We start from the raw sequence: 13,635 nt of genomic DNA, 5'->3' as shown, positions 1-13,635 counted from the left end.
AGTGGAGTCTTTCAAAACACTGATATAATTTGCTATTAAGATTAGTAGGAGCGAGCACAAGTTATACCTGGGAGGTTATTCTAACAGACCTCAGTTGTCACATCTTGGGACGGCTATAGTACAGATGTCTTTAAATACTTTGACACACCTGTCTATATCTGGAACCATATGACATTGTTTGTGTTTCATAAAAATGGTATCGAGAGAAAGTGGCACCGTATTGTACACATTATGCTGTATCTTGTTTTTTTCCACTCAGCAACATTTTTGAAATCAAGCCACATTGATTGAAATAGCTCTAATTCGTTTGTTTTCACTATTGTTTGCTCTGCTATCATTTTGACACATCAGTCTACTTACCTATCTACCCATCGGTGGACATTTAAACAGGAAACATTTGTTTGCTATTATTTTTTACATGTTAAAATGAACATATTTGTATAGACCGTTGGAGGTATACGTATGGTTAAGATGAACATATTTGTATAGACCATTGGAGGTGTACGTACGTTTTTTTTCTTTTTTCAGATAAAACAGGATTAGAGCTGCTGAGAGTGACAGCACGCACGTTTTCAGTTTTAAGTCACTAACAAGCTGCCATCCGAATGCTCCGTCACCAACATCCTCCCCAGTGCGGGGTAAATACAGGTTATTCCACAACCTCTCCAACACTGATGTTATAGAACTTGAAGATTTTTGCTCACCGGGTGGCTGCCCATAGGTGTCTGGCTGTTGTTTTAAAATGAAGTTGCAGCTTTTCGTATTGGTCAGCCATTTGGAAATGAGGTTTCTTCTGTGTCATACCTGTTGCGGGGGGGTGGGGGCTTTGCCCATTCCTACTGTGCTGTCTTTCCTTCCTGTTGTGTAGGTGTCGCCTATATTCTAAATACGAATATTTTGCCTCTTACATACATAAATGGAACAAATATATGTCTGCTTATCTTGTACTATAGGTCTTTTAGATTCCCATATGGTCAAGTTCATTAATACTGTCCTTTGTGGCTTTGCTGTTTTCTTCTATTTAGGAGTGCTGTCCCGACATGTCATGAAGATGCTTTTCTGAATTTTTAGTTAATAATTGTGAAGTTTAGTTCTTTGTTTTTTTATGTCTACAACTTCCAGTTGCCTTTTGAGGGTAGGTCTTTAATATTTCATCTTCCTTTCTGCTTACTGACTTATTCAGATGTTTCTCTTTCTTCCTGGGCCAATTTTATGCTAATAAGTGTTTTCTTTAAAAAGTGTCCATTTCATTGAGGTTTTCAAATGTAGGGTATTAAGTCATTTCTAATCATATTTTTTGATCTCTTGGTTATGCGCTCTCTTTAATTTCCAGTGTTGTTTATTTGAGTATTCCTTCTTTTTTTCCTGATGCTTTTTTTTTTTTGAAGGACTGTCTATTTTATCAGTCCTTTCAAAACACAAGCTCTTCATTTTGTTCTATTTTTTGTTTGTTTTCTATTTCACTCATTTCTGCTTTTATTTTCTTTCCTGTTATTTTCTTTGGATTTATTTTGTTGTTCTTTTTCTGGTTTCAAAAGTAGACAGTGTGGTTCACTTACTTTGAAATCTTTCTTGTTTTCCTATAAATGCAGTTGAGGGAATACATTTCCCTCTGAGAATGACTTTCACTGTATCCAACAGCTTTCACTTTCAGTAAGTTCTAGATGCTTTGTAATTTCTGTTAGTGCCCTGCTAACTCATCCAAAACAATCCTCAATTTTGTTGCAGTAGAATTCATCAGCCTCTTCTGTTACGATTAGTACTTTTGTGTCTTTTTCAAAATGTATTTCCCTACCCCCAACTCATGAGAATATGGAATACTCCATCCTCTGTTATTTTCTAGAAGCTTTATTGTTTTGCCCTTCCCCTTCTGGTCTACAGGCCACCTGGAATTATTTTTGTTTATAATGTGAGGGAGGAGGTCACATTTTATTTTATTTTATTTCTTAATTGAAGTATAGTTGATGTACAATGTTGTGTTAGTTTCAGGTGAACAGCAAAGTGATTCAGTTAAATATATATATATATATTTCTTTTTCAGATTCTTTTCCATTATAGGTTATTACAAGATATTGAATATAGTTCCCTGTGCTATACAGTAGAACCTTGTTGTTTGTCTATTCTGTATATATGTTTTATTTTTTATCATATGAACCCTCAGTCATTCATGATTTTTGGAAAGACCGTCCTTTACCCCGTGCTTTGCACTGTCCCTTTCTGGAAAATCAAGTGCCCACACATGCTTGAGTCTGTTTTGGGCTCTGTGATATTGTGATTTATAATAAGAAATGTATGTTTGGTCTTCATTTCTGGCACAGGACTCCTAAAACCCTCGGAATTTCCTAAATGATAAGAACCGTAAAGGTGTCTTTTGTGAGTTATAACAAGCCCCTTTCAACCACAACAGAGTTCATGTTAATGAGGTGACTTTTGGGGAGCCCCGCCACCACGTGATGGAGGCTGGTTGCTAGGGAACCAACCTTGCTTAGAGGGTTGGCACTTTCAGTATGCACACCTCCAACTCCGGGGAGGGGAGAAGGACTGGAGATTGGATTAATCACTGATGGCCAATCAATGTAATGAAGCCTCCTTAAAAACCCCTGAACTATAGGGTTTGGAGAGCTTCTGGCTTGGTGAACCCATGGAGGTGCTGGGAGGGTAGCACCTTCCCAAAAGAGCATGGAAGCTCCCAGGCCCTCCCCACATACTTTCCCCTATGCCTCTCTCCCATCTGGCTGTTCCTGAGTTATATCCTTTTATAATTACAGATCTCGTGTATCTCCAATCCTGTCTTGGCATCTGCCTCTGAGAGGGCAAGAACCAACATACCGTCCATAGATTTAGATTTTTTTTTTCCTTAATAATATTTTGTTCTCTATGTAGAGGTCTTACACACCTACTGTTAGATTTACTCCGAGGCAAATAACATTTTGTAAGTGGCATCTCTGATGGATTAGACATGGCTGCAAATTCTTTTTGTCTTCTCCAAATCAAAGATAGGGCCTTTTACCCATCCCTTCTCTGGGCTGACCACTGGAATATGACTTCTGAGCCTAGGTGTCAAGCAGGTCTTTCTCAGTGTCGCCTCTGTGGAGGTATCGCCTCTATTCTGTCCTTTGCTTCTTTTGTCTCTCCATGCTTCTTACTGGATATTTTCTTCAGGTTTATCTTCCAATTCACTGATTTTTCTCTTCAGCTCTGTATAATATGCTGGCATACTCATCCACTGAGTTCTTCATTTCACTCGTTTTATTTTCCACTTCTAGAGTTTCCATGTGGCTCTTTCTTTTTCTCGTTAGTTTCAAGTTCTTTGCCACAATTCTCAATCTTGTCTTTTATCTCCTCAAAGGTAGCAAGCATCATTATTTTAATTTTTGATTGTGATAATCCTATGTGAGTTTTTCCCCCACATGGTAGGTATTTAATATTTTTTATCTCCTCAAAGGTAGCAAGCATCATTATTTTAATTTTTGATTGTGATAATCCTGTGAGTTTTTCCCCCACATGGTAGGTATTTAATACATACTTGTTGGATATTTTTAGTAGGTAGGCTCTCAACTGAATGGACAGCTCACTTAGTGGCTATCTCAATTGAACACTTGGAACAGTTTCTCTATCTTTAGGCAGGGATGTTTTCAAATTATCTAGAGTGTGTGGACTTCTAGTCTTACTTGTGAAAATCTCTAAGATAGAAATTTCTTGTCCTCGTCTGGTCATCTACCTATGCAGAAAAGGGCTGTGCTCTATTCTGCCCTGGGAGGAGCTGGTTACCAGGGCCAGTTGAGGTAGGGGCATTTGAGGTCACTGTGCCTTTCTAGTCCCTACTCCAGCTGTGTGGGGACTTCAGAGAGAAAGGCATGGTCCTCAATCAGCTGTCCCTCTGGAACGCTTCGCTTGGCACCTGAGTCAGCCTCCTGTGTTTGCATGATCTCATCCATCATTTGATTCCAAAATGTTTGTTCGTTAATGCTCTTGGAAGAACTAACCCTGACACTCCCATCCCACCTCATCGGACCCCAGACTCTAGCCCCATACTGAGTCAAGCCTGGAGTAATGAGACTGGCTCTGCAGCTCAACAGAAGAGGGCAAGTCATTCTGGTGTGCGTGTGTGTGTGTGTGTGTGTGTGTGTGTGTGTTTTGCGGTACGCAGGCCTCTCACTGTTGTGGGTCTCCCGTTGCAGAACACAGGCTCTGGACGCGCAGGCTCAGCAGCCATGGCTCACGGGCCCAGCCGCTCCGCGCCATGTGGGATCTTCCCGGACCGCGGCACGAACCCGCGTCCCCTGCATCGGCAGGCGGACTCTCAACCACCGCGCCACCAGGGAAGCCCTGTGTGTTTTGTTTGCTTTTTATAACTACTTTATTGAAAATATGATTTATATACCATTCAATTCACCCATTTAAATCGTGCAACTCATTTGTTTTTAGTATAGTCACAGAGGTGTGCGACTACAACTGCTATCAATGTTGGGGCACTTTCCTCACTACAAAAAGAAATTCCATACCTGTCAGCAGTCACTCCCCCTACCTCCCGCCAGCCCCTGGAGACCGCTAACCTACTTTCTCTCTCTATGGAGTTGCCTATTCTGGAATTTCATATAAATGGAATCACACAATATGTGGTCTTTCGTGACTGGCTTCTTTCACTCAGCATAATGTTTTTGAGGTTCATCCATGTTGTAGCCTGTATCAGTGCTTTATTCCTTTTTATGGCTGAGTAATATTCCATTAAATGGATATGCCACATCTTATGCATCCATTCATCCACTGATGGACATTTGGGTTGCTTCCGCTTTTTTGTTTATTACAAGTAATGCTGCTAAGAACATTCATCCACAAGTTTGTGTGTAGACATATATTTTCATTTCTTTTGGGTACATACGTAGGAGTGGAACGGCTGGGTTATCTGTAACTCTATGTTTAACAGTTTGAGGAAGTGCCAGACCATTTTCCAAAGCAGCTGCACCATTTTACATTCCTGCCAGCAGTGTACAAGGGTCCCAATTTCTTTACATTCTTGCCAACTTTTGTCATTTTGATTACACAACCATCCTATTGGTTGTGAGGTTGTAGCTCCCTGTGGTTTTGACTTGCATTTCCCTGGGAGCTAATGATGTCGAGCATCTTTTCATGTGCTTCCTGGTCATTTGTTTATCTTCTTTAGAGAAATGTTTATTGAGACCCTTTGCCGTTTGTAACTGGGTTATTTGTCATTTATTATTGGGTTGCAAGGGTTCTTTATATATTCTAGATACAAGTCCCTTATCAGATACAGTTTGCAAATATTTTCTTCCATTCTGTGTTGTCTTTTCACTTTCTTAACAGTGTCCTTTGATGCAAAATTTTTATTTTATTTATTTTATTATTTTTTTTGGCACGCTGTGTGGCATACGGGATCCTAGTTCCCTGACCAGGAATTGAACCCATGCCCCCGGCAGTGGAAGCGTGGAGTCTTAACCATTGCACACCCAGGGAAGTCCCTAATGCAGAAAATTTTAAATTTTTATGATGTCCAATTTCCTTGTGTTACTTGTGTTTCTGGTGTCATATGGTGTAGGAAACTATTGCCTAATACAAGGTCATGATGTATTACACCTAAGTTTTTTTCTCCTAAGGCTATTACTTTAGCTCTTCTATTTAGGTCATTGATCCATTTTGAGTTAATGTTTGTATATGGTATGAGGTAGAGAGACTACTCTTTTGCGTATGGAGGCATCTTGTTTTATTTATTATTTTCTGTAACCTTCTGTTTTTTTCATGATTTGGGCAAGAAAGTCTCATTTTATCCCAGTCTCATCACTGTGGCCCAATAAATCTAGCTTTGCCACCATGCCATTGTGTTCCCGTAGTGAGCCCCACAGAAAGTTATCTTTGAGCGCGTGTGCGCGCGGTACACGCACGCACACACACCCCATGGGATTGGGCGTACCCTCCTCACTGCTCCCGCCCCTGGCTACAAAGACTCCTGAAAGCTCTAACATAAGCAATTCTTTCCTTTGGCTGAGTCATCAGCCGTTTCTAAGTCCTTTCGCTAAAACACAAATATTTGTATTGCAGCTGAGTTTATCAGAACTTTTCCAGGGATGGTTAGCCAATTCCTCAATAGCCGGGGTCAGGACATGGGGAAAGGAGCCAATGCCAGGTAGACTGCTTTGGCCAAGGGTCAGGTGGAGCAGGTAACTAGGGGCCACACGTGCTGTTCTTCTGAGAAGATGGCATCCATGTCACACTGCAGTTGAGGTCCTAGAAGAGTCCTCGAGATATGGCAAGTACCATGTCTTATTTGTCATTATGCCCCTAGCACCTAGCACCTGGGCTAGCAGAAAGCAGGAGCAAGAAAGAGCAGAGTGGAAATGTCAGCAGGAAGGGAGTGGAAGATCGGGTGTGGAGGAGCTTAAAGCGTGAGGGACCCTGAAAGGGGACTGGGTGGGCTCCAGAGCAAAGGCTGCCTCCTCTTGCATGCCAGCTTGGCCGGCAGTGGGACAGGTGATACACGCTCCATGACACATGACTGTCCCTGGAGAGAGGGCACGCAGTGGGCACCTGGATGAAGCTGATTCATTCTTTCCACACACCTTTGGGAAATGCACTCAGCCCCTGTTCCCAGCTGCATCCTCTGCCCGGTGGCCTCAGCTGCAGGATGGTGAGGCCCAATCTTTGTCCTGCAGGGAGCGGGGTCGCAGTGTCTGCCTGCTCCGGTCTGGCCTCAGCGCAAGGCCGAGCACGGCCGCACCGGCTCACCCAGAACCAGGCAAAGGGAGGCCAGCAGCTGTTTGCCAGCCTGCTGGCACCAACAGGACCCAGGCAGCTTCTGCACTGCCTGCTGGCCGTCTGGTAAGGGCCCTGGCCACTAACCCAGCTGGCAAACGATGGAGAGAAGAAGAAACATCTGCTCTTCACCACTTGGTCACAAAGGGGGCTGTTGGTGGGTGTATTCAAGCCTGCGAGTTGCTGTAGTGGGTTGACTTGTGTCCATCCATGGGCCAAAAGATTGGTCCAGGTCCTGAGCCCTGCTAACTGTGAATGTAACCTTACTTGGAAATAGGGTCTTTGCAGATGTAATAGAGTCAAGGATCCTGAGAGGGGATCATCCTGGATTTAGGGTGGGCCCTAATTCCAACAACTGGGAAAGAAGGGAGGGGGAGATTTAAGAGATCTAGGAAAGAAGGCCACATGAAGACAGAGACAGGCAGGGGTTAGAGTAATGCAGACACAAGCCATGGAACACCTGGGGCCATCCGGAAGAAGCAAGGAAGGCTCCTCCCCTACAGGGCGTCCAAAGGGGCCAACTGTGAAATGCATTCCGGTGACAAATGAGGCAGTTCAAGGTCCAGCCTGTGCCTGCTGGGTACCAATGTCCCCAGGTATCAAGCTGAGGGCCCCCAGGCCTCCAACAGGCAGTAGGTGGGGTTCCGGCGGTGGGGTGGGGTGGATAGAACGGAGGAGGACTTGGTTCAACACCCAAACTGAGGAGGCCATGATGCTGAAACACACAATTCCAGGTTTAATGTTTTCTGGAAGAGCACTGGGGCAGCACGAAGCAGGAGGCGGGCGCCCTGCTCCCCAGCCCTCCCACACGTATACACAGTTATTAAAGTCTGACCAGCAGAAGTCCTTCAGAGGGAAGGATGTGCAGACCCCAGACCCAATGGCCAGGCTCAGGGAGGGCAGAGGGATTGGTCAATCAGGGCTTAGCAGGCAGGCAGTGGGAAGGAAGGCTCCTGGAGGGGCTCAGGGCCCAAGCTGACGGGGTGACCCTGGCCCCGGGCGTTGATGCAGAGAAGTGGGGAAGGGCTGCCGGGCCAAAGTCAGCCACGGGCCACAGCACCAATCCAGGCAGCGCCCCACTCCAGGCATCCCCCCAACCCCCTCAGAGCAGAGGTTCTGACCCCGGTGGTTGGGACGTGCCCTCTCTGCCCCCCTCAGAGGCTGAGCCATGCAGGAACTCCTGAGACAGGCAGGGGGGAGCTTTCCGGTCCCTTCCAGCTCTCCCCTGCTCTGGGGCCCAGGAAATCCCCCTCCTGCATTGCTCTTAGGCTGCTGGTCAAAGAGGCCCCAGGGGAGGGTGCTGGGGCGCTGAATGGCGAACTCTCTGGGAAACAGGACTCTGAGACGGTGGGTGAGGAAGGTCTATTGAAGTTGTGTAACCATGACAGCTGCTGCAAAATCAAAGGCCCTAGTTCCTTCCACAGCTGACCCGTTGGAGAGGAGGGACAGAAAGCCAATGCCACTGTGACAGGCGTGGGGGCCCCGTCTAGGACGCAAGGGTGGGGTGGGGGAGTGGGTAGAGCCATGCCAGGATGCACGGCTCTGCTGGGTTGTACTGAGCTTGGCTGCCAGGGGCCATCTACCACCAGGAGCCAGCGGGTTCCGGCGGGCAGGTTGCTCACCAACGCAGAGGCCACGGCCGAGGGCTTGGCTGTCCCTCTGAGGAGCTGACCCTTGCTGCCCAGTTCGAACCCCCTCGCCGTTGTGGCTCAGAAAGACCAGCTGAGCCCTCGGGCAAGGCCACAGGAATGTCCACGGGATGTGGACGTCAGTCCAGCTGTCCCCCAAGAAGGTTCCTACGTGGCCTAAAATATTAAGCCAGACATGGTTTTCCGGTCCCCACGCCCCCCACCCCCTTCCCCTGTCACCCTTGGCATCTACTTTAGATCTTCTCTTACAGGAAGTCTCCGGCAGCCTCGAGGGGAGACAGCCCTCCTGCCTGGAGCCAGCGAGGCTGGCAGAAAGGCAAAAATAATAATGCCTCCCTTTCTTTTCCATGGTTTACTTTGCTCCTTTCACAACCTTTAGAATTGGCTTAATTATTCCCAGCAATGGGAGCAAGGGTGGCTTACTCTGGGGACACCCTGGCGCGTCGTGGCACGCGCGCAGGGGTCACTCAAGGACGTGCACACAGAGGGGAGCTCTCGTGGGCACCCGCCTGGTGATTTCACGTGCGGACACGGCAGGGCCTGGGACCACACAGCCGATGTTGCTTCCCACTCCCGCGAGGGGCGTCATGTCGAATGCCAAAGCTGGGGACGTGTGGGCCGGGGAAACCCGGGTGGGGGAGGGGGTCTGGCGGAGCAGGGCGGGGCACGGGGACAACGGGAGGTTAGCCTGTGGCGACGGAGGTTAGCCCTAGCGGGCGGCTAGGGCTCGGTGGCGGGCTTGACCAGGTAGCCACTGAAGGTGATGTAGGTGTCAAACTCATCGCTGAAGATGGCGTTCTCGCGCTCGCCCTTGAAGAGGCGCACCCACACCTCGTCTTGGTCCTGGAGCTCCAGCATCAGGCTCTGGCTCTGCATGATGCTGCGGTCGCTCACCTGGGCGTACAGGATCACCACCTCCTCCCCGTTCTTCATGATGTGCAGGTATGTCTCCTTCTGGTTCCAGGTGTGCACATTGAGGCTGAAGAAGTAGATGCCGGGCACATAGCAGTAGAATTTTCCCGTGAACATGTTGAAGTGGCCATAGAGGTTCACGAACTCCGTGTCGAAAATCACCGTCTGGTAGTAGTCGTTGCTGTGCAGGGGCTTCTTCCGGCCCACCGAAAAGGCAGCGTAGTGGTTCTTGCACCGGTCCCCGGGGGCCCCCATGGACCCTTTCTGCCCTTTGGGTCCCGCGTGGCCCCTGGCGCCCACGGAACCTGTTTTGCCATATTTGCCTTGCACGCCCCGATCTCCTCGGTCGCCCTTCTCACCTAAATGGGACGGGAAAACACGTGGCGTCAAGCAACCTCAAGGATTATTCTATTTTCCTCCGGAAGCAATCTCTTTTTTTTTTTTTTCCTTCTTGAAAGTCCTGGTGAAGAAAAGGGAACGTATGCGTTTATCCAAAAGCAACAGGAGCAGCAGCGGGGCCCACGGCTCCCTCCGAACAAATGACCTACAGACGCAGGGGCTGGGCCTGAGAATCTGGGACCCGGGCCGCTTGGCTTCCCGATTCAATCGTCCCAGGCTGTGCAAGGTTATCTGCTGCTCACAGGACCGTGAAGCTGAGGCTTGCGGTGCAAAGGCAGGTGGGGTGAGATCCCAAGCTGCCCTGAGGCTCCTTGCCCTGTGGATCCCTCCCCAACCCCTCCTCTTGGAAAGGGGCCAGAGCCTCAGAAACGGAATTTCCTTCTCCCCGCTAGATGACAGCATGCCTCTGCTCGGTGCCCTGAGGGAGCCATTCTTCTCCTGCCCACTCCTCCCTAACTCCATCTTCTGCCCTGCCCTCCAATCAGGACACAGCAGTGCCCCCTCCCCAGGGGACAGTCCCCCCTGCTGGTCTCTGTGCCTGACCTTTCAGGATGGTGATGTTGATCTGTGGCACCGGGATGGCCTGGTACATGGGAGTACCAGGGTCACAGCAGCGAAAGCACCGGGATGCGGGGGGCTCCTCTTCCTGCCTGGAGCTGTATTTTTCATGCTTTTCTTCATCCCTAAGGGAGTAAAGACATCACCGTGAAAGCCAAGAGCTCTCAGAGCCAGGAACTCTTCTCTCTTCTGCCACCAGAGGGCCTAGGGTACCTGTCTCGCCTTCTCTCACCTGGATGTGTGAGGCTGTGTTAATTTTCCCTCCACAGAGACTGCGTTGGCTCTTGGCAAATTCTGAGGCTTTTAGTGAAGGTTCAGAAAGACCCCCTGCCCTCTGTTGACAGCAATGACAGTCGTGGAAACAACGAGATAACAAAAACGGCAATAATTTGAGGAGCTTGGCAAGATAGAGGCTACATGGGAGAAATCTGGCACGTGACATGCCAGTGGAGTGACTGGACATCCCCTTCACGTATCTAGGATTCTAGAAGATGCTATGTTAAGCTGACTCATTTGCAAATGAGAGGGCTCAACCAGATCTGCTCCTGGGGGGCGGGGGGCAGCGGCAGCGACAGCTCCATGCTGCTACCTCGAGGCATCACACTGCACCGCACCGTGCTATCTGCTTGCAGCTCTTTGGCTGTGACACGGCCATCTTGGAGGTGGCACAGTCCGTCTTGAAGGGTCAGCTCTTTGTCTCACTCTGCTCCCATATTCAGACCACAGACAATCCAGGAAATGGATCTATACACCCTAAGCTCAGCCACCTACAAGCCCTAGACTCCCAGATGGACCCCCGCCCACCTCTCACCAGAAGTCTCCATTTAGAGATTCAACAAGCCCCACACACGAGATGTGTCCCAAACTGATGGCCCATCACTGCCGCTCATCCCTAGAATCTTCTCTTTCCAAACCCTGCTCACAGCAGCAGCAGCGTCGCCAGTCGCCCGGAATGGAACGCTCAGCCTCATTGCAGATGCTTCTCCGGCCTCACCAATCCATTCTGAGGATCACAGAGTCCTGAGGAGTCAGCCCACCCCACCATCAAAGTACCTCCAGGAGCTGGGCCCTCGGCTCTCCTCACCTCTAGGGACCACTGCTATTCGGAATGCCCTCCTGGAATTCATCTCTACCTTGCCAATTCATCCTCTGTTCTGCCACCCTCCAGCATTCTTTCTAGGGCACCATGAAATTTAAACCTCTCCATGACTCCCCTATAGATGAAGTTCCAAAGAGACCCTTTCCCACCAGGCTCATCTGCCCTCCCATCCTCCACCCTCCGGCATCCAACCACCCTACCCAAACGACCTACCAGCCCTTACACTGCCACACACTGGAATGGCCACACTTCTCATGTGCCATCCTGGCTGCCAGGCAGCTTTCCCCTCCTGTGCCTGGGATGCCCCTCAGGTGTCCTCAAGACCCAGTCACTCCTCCTCCTAGCCTTCCCCACCCCCCACCCCCGGCCCGTGCGTCCACACCGTGGACACACTGAACTGGATCGTGTGTGTCTGTCGCCCCATAGCCTTGGAGTTCCTGGAGGCCAGTGACTGTGTCATTCACATGTGTGTCCCCAGTGCCTAGAGGATAGCCAGACCAATAACGGCCCTCAATCAATGTTTGTTGAATGAAAAGAAGGAGGAAGAAGAGGAGAAGGAGAAGAAAAGACAAAGAAGAAGAAGAATGTTACTTTGCCCCAAATCCTATGCAATTCCATTGTACTCCAAGACGGCCCGAAGCCTCAGGTATCGCGTCAGCCCGAAGCTCAAGGTGATAAAGAAACTCAAAGTCGGCATCAGGTGTCTAGGACCTCACGTTTGATGAATGACATTTTCATGAGTAATCCTAAGCATTTTATGTATCCCTACAAAATATCCCAGATAGCCTGGAGTCTATATATCATCGCAGGTCATATATATGAAGACAGTGCCATTTGGAAGAAATTCATAACTTTTCAAGGAAAGCCACCACTTCTTGTGCCAGTCTTCAGCCACCATCCCCCATCTTGCAATGTGATCAGACATCAGGGTGGTGGAGATCAGCTCTCAGCCCAGCATCGTCCCTGCCTCCTACTTCCAGGTGGTACTTAGAACCCTAGAAGATATTCTCAAAGGACAGGCAAGGATGCAAAGAAACCAAGTGCTGGGGGTTGGGGTTTTGGTGTGTTCTTCTTTTAAGGATGTGGCTGCAGAACCTCACACAGACCCACGTTCCTCTGGGGTTGGAATGAGGCTGGGTTACTGTCCGCAGTTTCAGATAACAGGCCCGGGTCACTGACAGGAGAAATGGCGCCTCTGTCCCCCAGCACCGGCTCCTCAGCCTTGGCCTCTGCTCCTTCCCCTCTAGCTGCCAAAGAGCCCCCTGGGGCACCTGACCCCCAGACTCATCCCCGCTGCTGAGCCAGCGCTCCCGCATCCACACCGCACAGCCTCACCTCTCAGCGTGGTCCAGCGGTGGCTCCCTGGTCCCCTGCTGCTGCTGCTGTTCGAGCTGCGTATGGGGCACGCGGCCCAGCACCGGGCCACAGGCAAAGGCCAGCAGCAGGCAGCACGCCAGCGCGGGTCCCAGCCCACGGGGGCCCATCTTCCCGCTGAGCCCTGCTGGGGAGACACACGGGGAGGACACGGGTTGGAAGGGCCCTGCAGGGAAACAAGCCTGCAGTGCTTGCCCGACCCACCAAGCTGACCCACTAAGTGCTTCAGCTGCCACTCTTCCTGGGACGGCGATCACACACTCACACTCACACACACAGTCACACAAGCTCAACATACATACTCACAAACCCCGGTGCATATTCATGCACATATACACGTGCCCTCACACACGCACATACTCACACACTCAACACACACTCATACACAAACACACTCTGTACACACTCGATACACTTACACACACTCAGACCCACACTTCTTGTGTTTACACTTGCACACCCAACACACTCACGTGCATATACGTACGCTCACATGCACACATGCATGCCCACACCTGGCATTCACACTCTCAGCACACTCACAGACTTATACGCACAGACTCGCACACCCTCACGCACACGCCCTGGGGCCGGGCTGGCATTGGAGCACCAGGGCACCTGCTGCCGCTGAGCATGGCTCTGCCTGGCCCCCCACGCCTCCCAGGAAGGAGACCCCTCAACCCTGAGCTCTGCAGATGGTCGTGTCTCGGCCCTGTTAGGACAATGAGCAAAATCCCCAATGAATCTGGGGGGTCCGCTGTCCAGGGACTTTGCCCCAGCCGGCACTGTGGGGCCCGGTGGGCAGGCAGGCGCTGACATGTCGCTCTCTGGCCACCAGGGGGCGCAAGAGCGTGTCCTCGAGCATCTGGCGCGGGG

General features: G+C 49.8%; 1 protein-coding gene across 2 annotated transcripts in view; it reads right to left on the bottom strand.

Moving 5' to 3' along the window:
- Positions 1-7,484: 7,484 nt before the first annotated feature.
- C1QTNF1 (C1q and TNF related 1) overlaps positions 7,485-13,635 on the bottom strand; it is a 22,743-nt gene continuing 16,592 nt past the window's right edge. Inside the window, exons 2-4 of one of the 2 annotated variants that reach the window (XM_024760887.1) lie at positions 12,721-12,886; positions 10,272-10,411; positions 7,485-9,688 (exon numbers count right to left, since the gene is read on the bottom strand). In XM_024760887.1, the coding sequence (XP_024616655.1) occupies positions 9,138-9,688; positions 10,272-10,411; positions 12,721-12,869 (840 nt within the window). In that variant the 5' untranslated portion in view covers positions 12,870-12,886 and the 3' untranslated portion in view covers positions 7,485-9,137. The remainder of the gene's footprint in view (positions 9,689-10,271; positions 10,412-12,720; positions 12,887-13,635) is intronic. The other variant, XM_024760888.1, reaches the window with a different exon arrangement.

Source organism: Neophocaena asiaeorientalis, unplaced genomic scaffold (genome assembly GCF_003031525.2).
Source record: "Neophocaena asiaeorientalis asiaeorientalis breed wild unplaced genomic scaffold, Neophocaena_asiaeorientalis_V1.1 scaffold30, whole genome shotgun sequence".
Classification (NCBI taxonomy): Eukaryota; Metazoa; Chordata; class Mammalia; order Artiodactyla; family Phocoenidae; genus Neophocaena; species Neophocaena asiaeorientalis.
Note: the sequence above shows the minus strand (reverse complement) of the source record. Positions and strands in the feature narration are given on the sequence as shown.